The sequence below is a fragment of the Phalaenopsis equestris genome, unplaced genomic scaffold (assembly GCF_001263595.1).
Source record: "Phalaenopsis equestris unplaced genomic scaffold, ASM126359v1 Scaffold001252, whole genome shotgun sequence".
NCBI classification, from domain to species: domain Eukaryota; kingdom Viridiplantae; phylum Streptophyta; class Magnoliopsida; order Asparagales; family Orchidaceae; genus Phalaenopsis; species Phalaenopsis equestris.
This window is the reverse complement of record NW_018165691.1, coordinates 8,162-27,084: the sequence shown is the minus strand read 5'-3', so window position 1 is coordinate 27,084 and position 18,923 is coordinate 8,162. Positions and strand designations below refer to the sequence as shown.

Below are 18,923 nucleotides of genomic sequence, written 5' to 3'. Positions count from 1 at the left end.
AGTATCTATGCTTATGACTGTAGAAATTTTAAAGCATGCAATGTGAATTAAAGTATTTAGATGCCTCCATCAGAAGATCCACAGCTTCTGGCTCAGCATTGTGCTGCAAATAATTCGTAGAAAAGATCTAAATTAGTGCACAGGAAACAGGTAAGCAAGGCATGCATGCCATCAATATGTTGTGCTAACAGACTACCTTAAAAATAATATAAATGAAGTATACCTTCATGTGAAAAGCAACAATTTGTTGTACAAGCTCCATAAGGGCGTTTATGGGCAGGTCATCGTACTGCATTAAAAAAATGCAATGATTGTATCCATTGATTTAGGGATGAAATGGAAGAAAGATAAGTGTGAAGACTAAAAAACAGACTTAACCAACAATTTTATGAGTCAACAGGACGAGAACCTACATGGATATGACATTTATTAGTCTTAATATAGTTCTATGAGAATGAATTACATATTGAAGCACTATTTTCAATACTACAACGTAATGAAAGGGGAAAGAAATGTGTTTATCCTTTTTCATATTGCATTAATTACTGAATGATAAGTAGGAGATAACATTAATGCCAACCAAAAAAACGGCATTCAATCTACGAGAGAAAAGCATGCAGAGGCTTCAATTCTTTAATAATTACATAAAATAAAGGCATTAAATTTTCAATTTAAGCTGACCGTGGAAGTTAAAGAGGTGAAACAAAGGTTATAATACCTATAAACGTTGACTCTCAAAAGACAACAAACTTTCAAAAATAATTATTTCATATGCTTCAAAATTAATGACAGCTAAATAATGACAAGTCTAGTTGAACTGGAAACTTGCAAACTGCTCTATAACTTATTCATTTAAATTTCCAATAACACAAACATAAAGGAAGAAATATACAACAACCAGAAAGGCTTCAAGACTCAAGATGTTAAGGGTCTATTTGGGACAGCTTTCTCTCTGCTATGCGTTTCAAACTGCCACCACAGCTCAATTTGGGGAACTTTCTTTTCTTTTCTTTTTTTTTGCAGTTTTCTAAAATTTTTTTGTGGAGGAAAACTATTTTGTTCAACCTGACCTGTTTATAGTACTATAAGAAGGTTGTTGTCTGGTTTTTGGAAAAAAAACATATATTTTAATTCCCACCGCAGCTTTCTAAGATGTTATTTTCTCTATCACAGCTTTACAACTACTTTTTAAAAAAACTACAGCCACCCAAATTGACCCTAAATGAGTTGAGCTATTTGAAAATGAAAATGGTTGAACCGTGAAGTAATCTCAATTCATCATTTCAAGCCCAAACAAAGGATTTGTTTGGGTGGTTGTAGCTTTTTAAAGTTGTAAAGCTGTGGTTAAGACAATAACTTCTTAAAAAGTTACGGTGGGAATTAAAAATTTATATTTTTTTCCAAGAAATCAAATAGAAATTTTCTTACATTCACAACCTTTTTAACGGGTCGGATTGAAAAAAAAGCTTCCCGACACAGAAATTTTAGAAATAATCAAGAAAGCAATTCTCCAAACAGAGTTATGATTGTGGTCGGAAACACAAGGAGACATGAAGCTGTCCAAAACAGTACCTAACTCCAAAATGCAAATTACAACCAGCAAGAAGAACAAGTTAAAGAAGAATCAGAAAGATGATGAAAAAATAAAAAATGACTCGCAACCCTCAGCTATCATGCTTTTATAAGTTCAGGCCTACCTGGCGTTTTGCAAACTCTTGTGAAATTTCTCCAGCAAGGTTCCTATTCACCAATCAAAAATTCAGAAAGAAAATGAATAACAGTTAGCTACTGCAACATAAAACCAAGGGAAATTTTGTGCATTTAATAGAAGAAAATGTGTAAGAATATCGAGTTATCATTAAAAAGGCTCTATCAGTCCAACTTTTTTTGTTAAGCCAGGAATATTACCATTAAAAATTAAATAAAGAGTTATAAAATAATGATGGAGTTGGTGTTCAAAGAAAATGCGAGAATGTGGAATCTAATGGTGGCAATTGTTGAAATCACGAGCCTTAGTGTACATCAAGCATGATGACTAGCTTATCAGTGACTTAATGATAACAAATCTCACATGTTGTCATTTAATGGTTTGCAAAGTGATTTACAAGCTAAATGATTGAGTAGGAACCATAGTGATGATGACCTTGTGCATTAGGGATGTTTGGAGATTTTGCACCTTAAAGTGAAGTTCAAGATGAAAAATTCATAGACACAAGAGTGCAAATGAAGATTCAAGGACAGATAGGTGAAGAAGAATAGCATAGTATATTTGTTTATAAGCTCAAGTGTTCTCATTGAGTGTGGTTTATACTAGAAACTCAAAGATGAACACATAAATTAAATTTGATCAACATCATTTATTTCCAAATATATATTTTTATACAAAAAAAGTAATTAAATTAATTAGGTCTTAAATTAGAACACTTGTTACATTATTATATTGTTATGTACGTGGCCTATTTCAATGTTCACTATTGACTCCAAGGAATTTATGGGTCTCCACAAAATGTACAAGTTGTTTATAGGCTTCTCAAGCATCCTCATTCTTTGATATCATGGTCATGATCTCAATGATACATGCAATCCTTTTTGGAAGCACACAAGGGACCACTAGCTTTCGTTGGAGCAAGCCTCTTGAATAAATTTTTTTTTTGAATGGTCTCTACTATTTCAGTCATTAAATCTCCCGAAGGAGTTGTGATAAATATGAGATGACTTGGAAATGGCGCCTCTTCTCCATTCTTCGATTGAACCATCTCCAAACAAACTCACACTCTGGAAAGACGATCTGGCTCCTTTCAAATTTCTTCTAAACTCCTCATTTGACGAGGCGATCTCTATTTTCTTGTTGCTTTTTATGAAAGTCTTTCCTTATTCGGTGTAGTTGCTTCTTATTTATCACCCCGAATGAGCTTATTAAAACATTATACTAATCAGACATATGATTGTTCGCAAGCTCTAACAACTGGGTCAAGGTTTCGGGAAGTTGCATCCCTAAATTATAATCGAATGTACCTTCTGTTGGCCAGGAGCCAAAGCAGCATGAACGACTAATGGCTCCAAATCTCTCACATCTAACATCTCCCTCTGGAAACGGGTAACAAAACACCTCAATGACTCGTTTGGCTCCTAATGAATTCACACTAAGGCTACAAACTCTTCCACGGCTTTTGGGCACTTACAAATTGGGCAATGAAGATACACTTGAATTATTTGAAGGAAGAGATATCTCATGGTAGCAAGTGATTGAACCAGCAAAGGGTTTATTCCTTCAAAACTATAAAAAAAAATACGTCCTTCCAGGCATTTGTGATCCTCAATAGGCAAACAACTGATTTGAACGGGGTTATGTGATCAGATGGATCATATCTACCTTTATAAGACTTTAAGGACAAAATATTGAACTTTTTTATGCTTTGACCTCCATTAGAGTTGTCAAAATGGCTCGTTGTTCGCGAACAGTTCGTGTTCGACTTGGTAAGAAGCTCATGTTGATTTGTTCACTAAGTTAACAAAACAAGCACGAATAATTTTTTGCACTCGATATATACACAGCCGAGCACAAACAAAAATTTGATCATGCTCAATTCGTACTCGGCTCGTTTTGGCTCAAATACTACTCATCAATTATATATATAATTGATGAGTAGTATTTTTTAAAAATCTAATTGACTACAATGCTACAAAGATTTATAACCAATTAAAATTATTAATTAAAAAAATTGGATAAACATATATTAATAACATTTAAATGATATTTTTAATATAAATAATAAGATTTAAATCTTGCATCAACCCTTAATGTTATACAGCTGTGTGACTAGGGTTAAACGATTTTTTGTTCACAAACAGCTCGTGTTCGGCCTGTTAAGCAAACGAATCAAACACGAACACATTTTTATTGTTCGAAGTATAAACGAACTGAACACGAACAATAGTATTTTTAAACAAGTTGAACAAGAGTTGAGTCTGGGCTCGCTTGTGTTCAGCTTGTTTAAACGGCTAGCCTCCATGGTTTCCTTGGATAGTGCACTCTCCAATGGTTGCTTTCATTTCTCCTATACTTTGAAAGAAGAAAAATCTTCACCATCAAAATGATAAGTTATCATCATTGACGAGTGTAGTCAATGTAAATCTTCTTCTCCAACCTACCAATACTAAAGAACTATTTGACATTTGGACTCTTTTAGTAACCCTAGGTAAGTGCTTCGGTGCCTCACCAATCATCTAGATCAATGGCTGAAAAAAAATGTTCCCCTGAAGGTACCACTCCTTATTAAAAAGTACAAATCGACTTCAAGGATAGTTATATAATTAGCTAGACAAATAAATAAAGAGTACTTAGTTTTGTAACGTGTTATGCGACCAAGCATTGTCTGACTTATAAAGCGTATTAACGAGATAAGTGGTTGAATTGCTTTAACAGATTGGAAATCGACCTAAAGGCTCGGCCAAGTTGACATGAGTTGACTTGACTCCCTAACTTAAGAGATTGCCTCAACGAATTGTTCTAATGAAGTTGGTCTAGCCAATGACATGTTGAGCGAGTTTAATGAGTTGGCTCAGTGAGTTGGTCTGCTAAACTGACCTATCAAGTCAGATTGTCGAGCTCCTTCGATTGGCTACAATACCAACAATTTGATGTGGGTGCCCTCCATAATACCATGTACAAGGAATTTTACCATACATATTGGTAAGTGAGTTCACACTTTATATTGATCAAGAAGTTGAGGCTCCTGATTAGTCAAAACAAGCTAAAGAGTAACATGCCTCCCGGGTGAAGTTCCTGTTTTCATTTCATTTTATGCTCAGGCACAAAATATGTAACAAGAATAAGGTAGACGAAGCCCTGAGCCCTTCTTGGTAACCACTACACACTTGAATGTCATTAGCTTTGAAATATTGAGGGATGTGTATACCACTAATAAGAATTTTCAAGAGATTTGGTTTTCTCATTAGGATAGATCGTATGAGCAATTCCACGGATACTAATTGTGTTATCAAAATAAACTATGCATTATTAAAAATTCAGTCATAAGCTATTTTCCAGAAGTACCACAATAAAAGAATAATTATTTTATCAAAATAAACTATGCATTATTAAAAATTCAGTCATAAGCTATTTTCCAGAAGTACCACAATAAAAGAATAGTTGGAAATTTTTGAAGAGACAATACTCTTTCTTTAGCGAAAGAGAACTTATATTGGCCTAAATTGGTACGAAATGTGAAAAGGCATATTCGATAGTATAGAATTTGTCATGTAACCAAGACCAGATCGCAATATATAGATCTATACACCCCCCTTCTTGCACCAAAGTCACATCACGGTGGATCGATTTGAGCATAGATTTCATTGTGGGCCTCCCTTAAACCCAACAAAATAAGGATTCAATTATGGTGCATATTGACTGTTTTTCCAAGATGGCACATTTGTATCCTGTCACAATATGATGGGTGTTTCACATATTATAGATTTATATTTTAGGGAGATAATCCTTCCAGTGTACCTCAGACCATCATTTGTGATGGAGATGTGAAATTTTTAAGTCATTTTTGGAGAATTTTACAGGGTAATTTGTGTATCAAATTATAATCTTGTTCAGCAGCGCACCCCAAACAAATGGGCAGACAATAAATCAAAGTTTGAGAAACCACTTTTGGTGCTTTGTGTAAGCAAAAATATTAGGCAATGGTACTTGATTCTTCCTCAAGTTATGCATCAAATTATACTTCAATTCAGTTGCACACCCCAGACAAATGAGCAAATGAAAATGATAAATTAGAGTTTGAAAAACCTTCTTTGGCCTAAGCAAGAATATTAAGCAATGGGACTTGAATATTTTCCGCGTCAGTTTTGCTTACAGCCAGTTCGCTAGAATTAATGATTGTACTTTTGACTATTGAGCTTAGGACTGATGCAAAGGCTAAAGTTAAAGAGATTCAGACCCTACATCAAGTAAGGAAGGCAATTATAAAAAAAAAAATCAAGTATCAAAAGTAAGCTAACAAACCCAAAAAAAAATTGATTTTCTAATATTGTGACGTGTGACGATGGATTAGGCTAAAAAATGAGATGTTTCCTACATAGTCATTTAAAAAGTTCAAGCCTAAAGTCGATGATTCATTTAGGATTGTTAAGAAGATTAATGATATTGCACATAAGATTAAACTTCCAACATTGTTGACTTTTCATTATATTATAAAGGATATAGGAGATTTCAATAAGGAGAGCAAACCCTCTCCTACACGGGAGAATAATGTAGGCATCCGCTTGTGACTCCGCCACAAGGTGAACCCCAAAAATGTGAAGCGGCCCAAGAGAGATAGGTTCAAGCTATTCCAACTCCCATGGGCTAGCTAAGGCCCCAAGGGGATCCTATTTACCTTATTTAAATTATTTTTATGGTTAGTTTTGCTTTGAGGCATAAATATATTATTAATTCTTTATTTTAGCACTTTTTTTGGATTTTTGATTTATGCAATAAGATTGTTTTCTCTAGTTCTTCCTCACAAGCATGCTATATCTTTTATCTTTCTTAGGTGATGTATCTATAGTCAGATTGGATCAAAATGAAGATCTCTCTTGAACAACCGAAAACCTCTTAAACTATTGGTTTCACAAAAAACCTATAATTTCTCGATTCTAGCTTGCTATCCAACCACCGAAACCACCGAGAACCTTGATTTCTCAACTGCGAAGCAGCCCGATTTCTCAGATGGCATCAACTTTTCACCCTCCTTTCTCATTTACAACACACCTAACCTCTCTATTAATCACCCGACGCAGTCTGGTAACTCTTGATTGACTCTTGATTGGTAACACGATCATTTCTCATCCTACAACTTATCTAATCCCTCTTTTGATCACCACACATCACCATCATTATTGTGTGTATGTGCCATACAATGTGCTTAGCGTTTCATCACTCATGAGGTAGCACAATTTTATCTTGTAGATCTAAATACACATAGCATCATCTTATATGCATCCACCAGAGTTAGTATTGTGTGTATGTTTAATTTACTTGCTTGTAATCAATTATTTATAATGTATATTGTTTGATGTCATCGTTTCCCTCCTTGTTGTAAATTAAAAACTATAAGAGCATAAACATAACTCAAAAACAATCTGCAAAAAGTGTGCAATCCCGTAATCTCCAATTCTAGAGAATTGTTATTTGCTCAGTTTACATTATTTCAACTGTTTATTGACTAGGTGATTTGTGGAATACCAGCATCACTTGTAGGTGATATTTTCACGGATTTTTGCTCTATGGTGAGCAACGAATTCACCCTATAATGACACAAAATTAGGTTGGAGATAACTAGGTATATTTAATATTAGGTTTTCTGTAAAACTTTTAAGGAATTTCCATAGGCATGTAAGAAAATTATAATAAATAAAAGAAATAAGCAAGAAACTAAAAAGAAATAAATAACACAACATTTAAAAACATAAAAAGCTATTATGAAAGGTTAGCAAAAAAAATAGGTTAGAGACAGTAGTGGACAAAAGGTTAAAATATAAATTAAAAGAGAAGATTATGATTTGGGTGAGCTATTTAATCATTAAGGTACTATAAATGTAGCTATTACTTCTCAAGTTATGATTTAAAAATAACTTGAAAACTACTTTCACAAATAAATGGATGGAGTACTATAATGTATATCTAAAAATGTAGAGAATAATTCTAGGCATTCACTTCAGGGAATCCATGGGTTTAGTAGGTTTGGTCATGAAAGTATTCATGAAGAGGATGGAAGATGAGATAATAAGCTAAGGGGGATTATATTTGCCTTGTAATAGCATATGACCTTACTAGAGTGAACAAATATTTTAAGAAATGAGACCAATATTTAAATACTTTCAAAAATCAAGCTCTCAAATCAATGAAAACCTTGTCGCAGAGATTCCAGAGTAGCTCCAGAAGTTTAACTGCATATATCATAAAAGTAAGCAAAAAAGTAATAAAATATAGCTATGCTAAAAATACGGTAGACTTAATAAGTAGGAAGATAATAATATTCCAAAATAGGTTGCTGAGAGAGACAAATTTGAACTGGAATTAAGCACATCTTAAAATTCAAGAAAGATGGCAAATTGTCGTAAGCAAGTTTCCATGAAAATTTTAAGAGAACAAACAAAAAAATTGTTCAAAGATTATTAAAACAAAGAATTGTGATCTACAGATCATTTGTGATCTGATTTGTGCATCAAATCATGAAAATAAGAATAAATCCCAAAATAATCCCTGACCATTCGCATGCGGATAATTTAGTTCCAAAGCATCACATTTCTCCTATTTAAACCCATGAGAATATCACAGAAATTGAAGTTTTAATGGTCTGATTTCTCCATGAGAATTGATGATAATGATGATTCTCAAATCACAAAATTGAAATTGAAACGCGCATCATGAGAACTCTGTTAACATGTTTAGATCATCAATCAAACAGCATATAAGGGAGATCAAAATTTTGAATGATAGGTCGTTGATGGAAGATTAAAGATGGCAAGAGAAAAGTAAGGTAGCCAAGATCAGGTCCCTCTCAAAACTAGTCAGTGAAAAATAAGACTGGACTAGGATTGATTTTGTTTTTTTTTTTCATTTTCTGATAATTATATTCAAAGATCTGACTGTTTATATTATGGAACCTGTTTAGGAATCAGTTTCCAAAGAGAGTGGAGTCAATTTAGGATGATTAGAATCATTTCATCCATATATCTATCAATAAAAAGCTAACCAATCCAGTAATAAAGATACAATTTTTGTCCCAATTCCTCCTCTCTTTGCTCTCCCCTGGTTGGCCATAAGCCAACCCAGCAGTTGGGGAAACTGCCAGCTGTTGGCTGCTACTATCAGAAACCAGTTGTGCCACTGTTGGAACCATACTGCTGCCACATCCCCTCTGCTCTGCTGCTGTCCAGCTGCAGCAAATTGCACTCTGCCGCTGTTCTACTACTGGATATTATCCAGTTGCTACTCGAAGATTCAACTAGTTCCAGGTGGATAAAAACAAAACTCTGAGCGTGGAACTAGGAATGGTAGAAAACAGTAAAAAAGAGGTATGCATATAGAAGAGAAAAACTGAAACTAAGAGAAGCGTTTATGGATTGAGTTGGTAGCAGCACATCACGCCTTGGTGCATGGTATAAAAAAAAAGTATAAAAAAATAAAAAAAGAAAGAAAGTCAATCAACATATAACAAAAAAAAAAATCCTACGCCAAATCAGCAATCAAATGGCAAAAAAGCAAATGGACACCATGTAGAGTGGATGATGATGCAAACAACTATGGCCAACAATGGACAAAGTAATAATCCTTCTAATCTATAAGTTGCAAACATGATTGGAAAGTATGAAGATGAGATATGGCTAATTCTTGCGAAGGGTGTGATCTTTAAAAGCAGAAGCCAAAGTAGAGATTCCTAGGTATAAAGAGGCAATTAATATGAAGAAACAAAATGCATTGATCAACCAATTGGAAACTTTCTTCGTCTTGCAAAACACCCATGATAAGTTTGCCTTCACAGGAGTAAAGTCAAACCCTCATGCTCTCACAAGATGTAATGCCCATCTCAATATGAAATGACCATCAATCGGTAAACTTGATAAATATTTCAAAATTCTGATACACCGAAACTTCTACCAAATGGTTATGTAGAAGATCAGTGGGACAACTGACACAATTTGAGGCAATACCAGAAACAATTTATGAAGTACACCACAAAGTTCTGGCATCAGATGGTGATGTTCGGAATAAATCATGAAAATCTGCAAATTCTGATCAAACACACCTGAAGACATTGATTTCAAATTGAAAATGCACTCAGTTTGTTCCCAATCACAGTTATTAGCAAGGCCAATAAGATAGTGATGGTCATAGAGCACAAAGATCAAGGTAGGGAAAAAAGAACCTAAGTATCATCCGAGGAGGGTTCACCTTTCTCCAAAAGAAAGAAGGAAAAGAAAACTGATGATGGACCTTCCTCTCAAAAAATTAATGTTTCTAACAAGTTAAATGACTATTATTAAACACATAATCACACAGGGAAAAAAATGCAAGAAATTGCACCCAAAAAAATTACTAAAAATGGAAGAATAATGAGAAATTTTTTATTTTTATCATGTTGCCAATAGTATGTTAGATCAAATTGACAAGATTGACATGTCCCTATCTTTGATGGCAATGCAAAATGATATATCGGTACGGTAGTCATCCAATATGGGAATATGATAAAATTTATTCTCCTTAAAAATAAACGAGGCCACATTGACAGTAGGCCTATAAATGAGGCAAGCTGGAGCAAGCTTGAGCTTGGCTCTTATTCGGCTCATTTGAAATTAGCTCGTGTTTACAATTGCTCGTGAAAAGTTTGCTTACATTTGGCTCGATTTACATATTCATGTTCACGCCTCGTGTTCGGCTCGAAATTGGCTCGTTTAAATTAATTAAATAATTTATGTAAGGTATTGGATTCAAACCTTCACCATTCCTAAGCAATGAAAGGAGCAAAATCACATGACCACATGAGCTATGATGATTAAACTTAGATATAAATATATATAATATATTATTATATAAATAATATATAAATTTCCTTATTTCGAAATAAAATGAGTTGAACACGATCGAATAAAGGGTTTTTCGTGTCCGGTTCGTTTATAATTCGAGCTCAAAAATTTGTTCTTGTTTGGCTCGCTTAACTAAAAGTTAGAACACTAGCTACTTAATAAGTCAAGAGTTGTTCACAAAAAAAAAAAACCTTAGGGCTGTCAAAATTTACCAAAATCAAAGCAATCAAGAAGTGGTGAAGATTATGTACAAGCGTACAAGTGCACAACAATGTACATTCAGCTACCCAAAGACGTCCAAAAAAAAAAAGAAAGGCATATTTTCAGAAAGAGAGAGAGAAAAATGTGCCACAAGTAAAAAAGTCTACGGAAAGAGCTTGAAGGGCCAATGGGCAACCTTCGAAATTCAAATAGAAAAAGAGTAAAAAGAAATAAATGACTTGTTAAACTTGAAAAGGTCAAAAGATAAGATATTACTATAGAACCAAGTCAAACAAAATTGTTACCAAATATGTGCCTTTCAACATTTACATGAAGCTAAGTTTCAAAAATCTACCAAAATTTTCTTGAGAGGTCAAAAACCAAGCAAAGCAAGATGTTACGCCAAAGCAGCCACACAAGTAAGCTTCAATTTGAAGATTAAAAATACGCAAGTAAATTCTCTTAAAAGAGGGATCCATGATTAGGGAATCTTGATAAATCAGGTCTCTTATGATTATGATTTGAAGATTAAATCATGAAATAAGAAAGAGATCATCTTCGTTGAAGTTTAATGAACTAAATTCTAAATGAAAATTGATAGTAATAGCGATTTTTACATTATACAGTTGTTATCAAAGAGAATATTATCAAAAACTGTAGGCATAATTGGATCATCAATCAGATATCATATGAGAAAGACCAGGACTCCATAATTTAGGTTGGTGATGAAAGATTAAAGAGACAACCAAAAAAAAAAAAAAAAACTATGCAACTAGAATAAAGTCCCTCTATGAAAAGTCAACAAGAGAAAAGACAAGATTAGAATTTATTTTGCTCTATTTTTTATGATTTAGTTTGTTATTTGAAGATATAATTGTTTATATTGTGTTAGTTTGTTTATTAATAAATTATTGGAAAGTAGAGCAGATTTAAAATAATTTTGAATTATTTTTTTCATTTTTTTATTAAAAGGTCCTGATCTAATACTAAAGGACATAAGACTTTTTTCCCCAATTCTTTCATTCCTCTCCGCACTCTCTTGACCACCAGCCAGCCCAACAGCTTGGAAAACTACTATCTGTAACCCTTATTAGCACTAAAAAACTACCAGTTATTTGATAACACCATACCTATTGCACAACCATTGTAGCCCTATTTTTGTCATCTCCCCTCCGCATTTTTGTTATATACTTGTTGCCACTATCCAACTTTTGTCAATTGGATTCTACATTTGTTTGCTCTTCTGTGTCGCTTCACTGAGACTGCGAGCTCCAAGTTGATAAAAGGAACTCTTCATATGATACCGACTAGTGGGAAAGGTAGAAAACAACAAAAAAAGAGAACTTTACAAATAATAGATATTTGCAAAGAAAGCAAAAGCTAAAGATGGAGAAAGGGAGAAGTATAGATATCCAAGAAAAAAAAAAGAAATGAGATCTACAGATTCCTAACAAGCTATAAGAATTAAGAATAACGGATATATAATATTAATTATAGATAAAAACATTAAAAATTTGAAATTATATTTTGGGAATTTATTGCAGAAGGCTTTAAGTAATAAATAAATTTAAAATAGCAACTAGGTAGAATAAAAAAATGTGTGATAAATTAAACCAAAAAATTAAGTTGAGTTAGTATTTAAGAAGATACATAAAGGTAAGACTAGGGTGAAAATATATTTCTATACAAAAATAAAAAAATTTAAACTAGTTTGATATGTAATTTTTTTTAATAACAAACATAAAGACTCATGGGAAATCAAAAAATAAGAAAATGCTAGTTTAGTACCAGTATTTCAAATTAAATAAGATATTCAACATTATGATAAAATGTTAATATAAGGGAACAATACTTAAAAGACATCACTAAAATTTCCAAATAAGAGATTAAAATATAAGATTAAAAATCATGTTTGCATTAAATAATAAACTTGATTTATTCTAGGATCAGCCACTATGGAAGCGATATTATAACTACGCCAGTTAATTAAAATTATAAAGAACGGAAAAAAAGAACAGTCATGGTTTTGATTTATCTTGATAAAGCGATATGATCAGATATCATGAAAATGGATAGCATTCAAGAGAAAAGGTGTAACAAATGCCTTATTTAAAATTGTGCAAAACAATGAGGGCCTCAATGCTTTTTACAAACACTCTTAATGAGGATCAACCACCATGGAAGCGAACTTAGAACTAAGCCAGTTAATTAAAATTATAAAGAACAGAAAAAAGGATCAGTTATGGTTTTGATTTATCTTGATAAAGCAACATGATCAGGTACCATGAGAATGGTTAGCATTCAAGAGAAAAGGTGTAACAAAGGCCTTATTTAAAATTATGCAATACAATGAGCGCCACAATGCCTTTTACAAAAAAATTATCCATAAAAGTTTATGTTGTTGAATTCTAACTATCAACATAATCATTATTTTTAATTTTATTAATGTTTTATTGACTATTACAGATCAGGAAAGAGGAAAATGATTCAAATTAAAGAGTAGGAAAATATGGATATGACTTAGGGTGAAGCAAGAGAGAAAATAATTCATTATATCAATAATTATAATTGAAGTTCAATGGGTGATGAGAGTAATATGGACTTTTGAATTTAAACATTTGAATGTCAATAGCTAGTATATTTTTACTTAATGGGGGATAAAATGCGTGAAGAAAAATAGACTTTTATTGAATTTATTTTAATTATTATATTAAGATGTTTTGTTATTTTATTTTGATATTTAAACTTATTTTGGTGGTTTAATGTTTAAATTACTCATCTTATTTTGTGATTTAATATTAGGATGTTAACATGTACTATTAGAAGTAATATTAGAAAATAATTTATTCCTGTTACAAGTTATGAGGATTAGATTTATTTCCTTGGATTGAGTTTATTTCTATTCCTATTCTAGAATTATTTCCTTGGATTTGATTTATTTTCTTTCTTATTTAGGCTTTCATATTTTATTTTGTTTCCTTTATCTCCAAGTAATTATTATGAATTGATTAATTGGAGATATAGATGTTATATCTTTCCTTTCATGCTATTTCCTTTTTTTGGTTTTTCCTATTTTAGGTTCATATAAAGATATTTATACCTCTTTTCATATCAATAATACAATTTCGTTGAATTTTGAAAATCAACATGATATCAGAGATAAGTTTTTGACCCTAGCCACTGGCCCACCTTTCAAAGTCGGCGGACTTTCTTCCTGCCATCCTCCCTGTAGGAAGAGAGTGATTCTCAGCCAGAACTTCTCCGGGCAGCCGTTAGAATCGGAGACCTCCCTAGATTCTCCCTGTATTCAGGCAAGAACCAGTCATAGGAGTTGATTTTTGTAGCCGACAATACTTGCAGCCTTTGTTGCGCCTCATTTTTTCCCTGCATAGAAGACGCCCAATTCACCGCGACATTGTGATTTCAATGGTTTTCCCTGAGCAAACATTCAAGTAGCTATAGGCTTGCGTTTTCAAAGGACTGCGGGCCTTATTTTCACTTTCAAGTGGAAATCTAGGTCCGACAGTGGGATTTTGTTTCTCTCCAGTGCATATCACAGAAGATCCCCAGTTGAAATCTCTATTTTTCACTTTTTTGAAGAATTGTTGTCCCTCGCAGGTGCAGATCCTGATTTTGTGTTTCAGGTGGAGATCTCGACTCAGTTTTCCTAGTGGAAATCATTCTCTCTCTCTAAAGGAAATCTCAGTTTTCCACTCTTGTGGAAATCTCAATTTTATTTTCCTTGTTAAAATTCCGCTGGGATTTATTCATTCTGGTGGAAATCGCGATTCTCTGCTTGCAGCAAAACCGCACAAAGGGGAGGAGCCATTTTTCCCACTGCCTTCCCTCCAGGCTTTCCCATGACCATTTTCTCTACAAATTTTAGTTGTTGATCCTTCCTGCGAGATAATTAGTTGTCGGACCTCTCGATCTCCTCCCAAGACCGCCAAAGCACCAACCCACGGCCAAAACTATCCCCTGTAGCCTTTCCAACCGCTGGAACTCCCCTTGCAGCCTTTCCCGATGATGGAATTCTCGCTTGGAGCCTTTCACGCTGCCAGAACTTCATGTGGACCTACTTGTTGCCGGCTAGACCTCCTACCAAGACTGTCGGACCTACTCTTACGGTTGATTCTCTCCCATGCAGCCTTTCCCCCCTGCCAGAACTCCCTCTTGCAGGTTTTCCAGCTATCGAATCTACCTCTGCAGATTTTACCCTACATATTTCAGGCAATTAAACCTCTTCTCTGCAAGTCCCTAACAGCAGAAAACCTTACCGGCAAATTCCTGTCAGCTGCAAATTCCTGCAGCCTCCTCTGTGGCGTCCTCCTCCATTTCATATGCATGGATTGAGGAAACGAAGAGAAGTTTGTTACATAGTAGTTCATCTTTGGCATGCTTTCAAAATGACTTGAGAAATGTTATTACAGAGGCGAGTCTAGATGTATCCTTGAATGAAATCCCAACAAATGGCCTACATGCCCTTCTGCATCGGTTTCTTTTCTGCTGCCCAAAAACTCCATGGAGGTCCTTCTCTATTTTCCTTTGTCACTGGAACTCTCTCTGCAGTCAGAAGTATCTTATTGCATGCCCTACTCGCTGCAGAGCCTCTTCCTCTCGAAGTTTTTCCTTGTATCAGACCCTCCTCCAGAATCATTCCTGCGGCAAACCCTCCTCCGGAATCTTTCACACAGCAGACCTTCCTCCAGAGTTTTTCCTGTAGTAAGCCCTCCTATGAAGGTTTTATTGCATCAACTCCTCCGGAATCTTTCCAGCAATAGACCCTCCTCTGAAACTTTTGCTGTGGCAGACCCTCCGAAAATTTTGCTGCGGCAGACCATCCTCCGAAAATTTTGCTGCGGCAGACCCTCCTCCGGAGTTTTTTGCTGCATCAGCTCTCCTTCGGAATCTTTCCTGCAACAAACCCTACTTCGGAGCTTACTTCCTTTTTTTTTTTGCAGGTCATACCTTGCAGCTTTTTCCCACAAGTTGCTACTTCATTACAAACTTCCTTACAATATTACCTGGAGAAGCTTTTTGTCTACTCACAGACATTGTAGAAACTACAGTTTAAGACAACCACAAATGACTAGGAATCAACTTTTCCTGAAGATTGTCTACTTTCCTGCACTTCCCTACAATATTACCACGATGAGTCTTTCGCCTACCAATAGACAATGCAGTCAAAGAAAATCACAGTCAACTAAAATATCATTAAATGTTCTTTGGGTTGATTACTAAGTACGGAATGAACACTTCAAGTTCTAACTCACAAATAGTCTTCCTTGTCCATTGTTTGTTGTTTTCTAATCTGAGTTGAATATTATTTTCAATCATGCTTCAACTTGAAGGAGAGTGTTAGAAGTTATATTAAGAAATAATTTATTCTTGTTCGAAATTATGAGGAATAGATTTATTTCCTTGGATTAAATTTATTTTCTTTCCTATTTTAGATTTATTTACTTAGACTGAATTTCTCCTTCCTTATTTTCGATTTTTCTATTTTATGTTGTTCCTTTTATCTCCAAGTATATATTATGAATTGATTAATTGGAAATATAAATGTTATATCTTTCCTTCTATATTATTTCTTTTTTCTCATCTACCTATTCTAGAATTCATCCATGGGTATTTATACCCCATTTTCATATCAATAATACAATTTCGCTGAATTCTAAAATCCCATTTTCTTTATTTTATTAATATTTGTGCTTAATATTAATACCCATTTTTAAATACTAAAAATGGGGTATATAATACCCCATCGTGCTTATTTTAGTAATTTGTGTATATTCAATTTGTGCTTATTTAATGTGTTGATATACTAGAAAGTTAATATGTTATTTCTTACTTCACATTTTGAGATTTATATAATATTTTTTCCTTCATATAATTTTTAAATTTGAGGCTTAAACCTCAAACTGCCTTGAGGCTTGTGCCTGTCTCACGAATTAAAATGCCTTAATACCCATTAGCACAAATTTAAACCTTCAATAAATATATTTTGAAATTACTTAATTTTATATTAGGCATTAACTTATTATTAGTTGCAGGCTTCTAAAGACAAAATTTCGGAAGAAAATCCTCAAAGGAGCTTCAATTAGTCGGTATACAACAGGTGATGCTAACGATTCAATAACATCAATAAAATGCTACAATAAGGTCACGCGTTTTTCTTAAAAAAAGTCAATTTTCTTTTACAATAACCAACAAAAAGTTGTGACTAGTGTGAGCATGCTCGTATAAAGTAAAATACCGATATTGATGCAAAATAAATAACTTACCGTACATATTCATGTCCCCAAGAACCAATGTCGCCCTCATAACCCAACAATCTATATTTCAGACTCTCCTGTAAAAGGTATATGCGAAAATATAAGAATCACAAACAAAGACATCTTATAGAACCAATAGCATACAATGGTACAAACAATAGAATGTGCTAACAAACTATATCAATCTACAAGAACAAACACTAATGCAGATGCATGGTTCAGGAATTGCTAAACATAAATGTCATATGATGATAAAATAATAATCATACTTGTGTACCGGAGAGCCTAATGTGAAACTCAAAGTTATCACCAATCATGTTGCCAACTTCCCAGGTTTATGAAAGCACAACAATTATGCAGACAGCTCAATGAAGATCATAAAGAAAATATATGCTAAATGGTCATCATGATATATTTAGTAATCTAACCCTTTCTCCTTCAACAGACATGGTCAATGCCAACACTGAAAGTATATCCGCTAGGTATTTCTGCAATACAATAAATTCAGTGAGCGATGAGATGATTATTAATACTTAACCGTTTCATGCAGAAACGTTGCACATAAAATGTTTAGAACCTTTAGGTCGGAATCAGATATTGTCTCAAAGTATGCCTTCAATGTTCCATAGTGTGGACGAAGGAATTTCAAAGGCTTAGGAACAGATGTCATTGAGCTTGTTGCTGATCGAATTTCTTGTCTGCAAACAAAAGGAGAAGAAAAATAAAAGGACGTCACCATCTAGTGAAAGAGGATTGAGAGAATAGACTAGACTTCAAAACATCATTAGAAACGAGAAATCCCAATATGTCATCAGAAACTACTTCAAAGTAGTTAATGGGTCTGGCAGTAAATATGATTAAACCCTTATAATCAACCAAACGAGATACCTCATGCTCTCTAGTGCAAGCTTCTGGACACCGGGATTAGCATCCTGGACGCGTTCGACATACAGCTCGAGCTGCTGCTTCAGAGCCAGGTCCTCGTCAGACTGAACAAATCACAGAAACGTCAATGTTAGCATCGATTATGGCAAATGGGAAACTACGATTCCCACAGGCACCAGGGAAACGCCGAGCTAAAATTTTCATGGAATTATAAAAGGGTTAACAAAAGAATCACCAGATCTTCATCCTTCTTATCTTCCTTCTTCTTCCTTGAATCCCTTGGAGGCGGTTTTGCTGCCTGCTCCGGAGCCGATGAGCTGCTAGGGTTTTGATCGGCGGACATGGCTTTGCTAAGTTATCTAAGGAGAGCAATAAGGAAATTCTTTCAGTGATTTGAGAGGTCTGAGAGTGAGGAAACAAAATCTAAGTAGTAAGTGTGTAGTGGAGGCGGCAACAAGATTATCAAGACGGAGAAAGCGGCAGGGCTTCGACCACAGGAAGACGAACAAGAAAGGGGAACGATCAAAAAGGATGTATTGCTTCCTGTATGGTGCAGTTATTCTATTTGAATTTTTTAATTCTAAATTTACTAAATTAACAGAGTTTGTTTCTAACATTTAAGAAATTAAATCAATTTGATTCATCTTTTTGGATGAACAAAAATGTAATTGATTTTGATAATGAACCTAATTTTATGTTGTTTCAATAAAATGCATAAAAATAATACTAACTAATATTTGCTAAGTAGCCTAAAATCATATATGTGACAGTCAAGAGATTATAATTTACATTTCTAATCACATTAAAATACTACTTACATATTTAATACTTCAAACTCAAAAATATAACAAAAATGTTACTTCCTATCGCTCTTGTAGTTGTATGTTTTGACTCGCCCCCGTCGCTTTGTCTGGTGCTAAGGGCACTTCGTTTTCGAACTCATGCTCTCTTACAATTAGAGCTGATAAAGTTTCCTTTCATCCT

General features: G+C 34.0%; 1 protein-coding gene across 1 annotated transcript in view; it reads right to left on the bottom strand.

Annotated features, from left to right (window-relative positions):
- LOC110033676 (26S proteasome non-ATPase regulatory subunit 2 homolog A-like) overlaps positions 1-18,489 on the bottom strand; it is a 39,702-nt gene extending 21,213 nt beyond the window's left edge. The window contains exons 1-9 of the mRNA XM_020737731.1: positions 18,395-18,489; positions 18,175-18,298; positions 17,943-18,043; positions 17,632-17,752; positions 17,483-17,542; positions 17,064-17,131; positions 1,698-1,740; positions 224-289; positions 65-103 (exon numbers count right to left, since the gene is read on the bottom strand). Of these exons, the coding sequence (XP_020593390.1) occupies positions 65-103; positions 224-289; positions 1,698-1,740; positions 17,064-17,131; positions 17,483-17,542; positions 17,632-17,752; positions 17,943-18,043; positions 18,175-18,282 (606 nt within the window). The 5' untranslated portion in view covers positions 18,283-18,298; positions 18,395-18,489. The remainder of the gene's footprint in view (positions 1-64; positions 104-223; positions 290-1,697; positions 1,741-17,063; positions 17,132-17,482; positions 17,543-17,631; positions 17,753-17,942; positions 18,044-18,174; positions 18,299-18,394) is intronic.
- Positions 18,490-18,923: the final 434 nt, after the last annotated feature.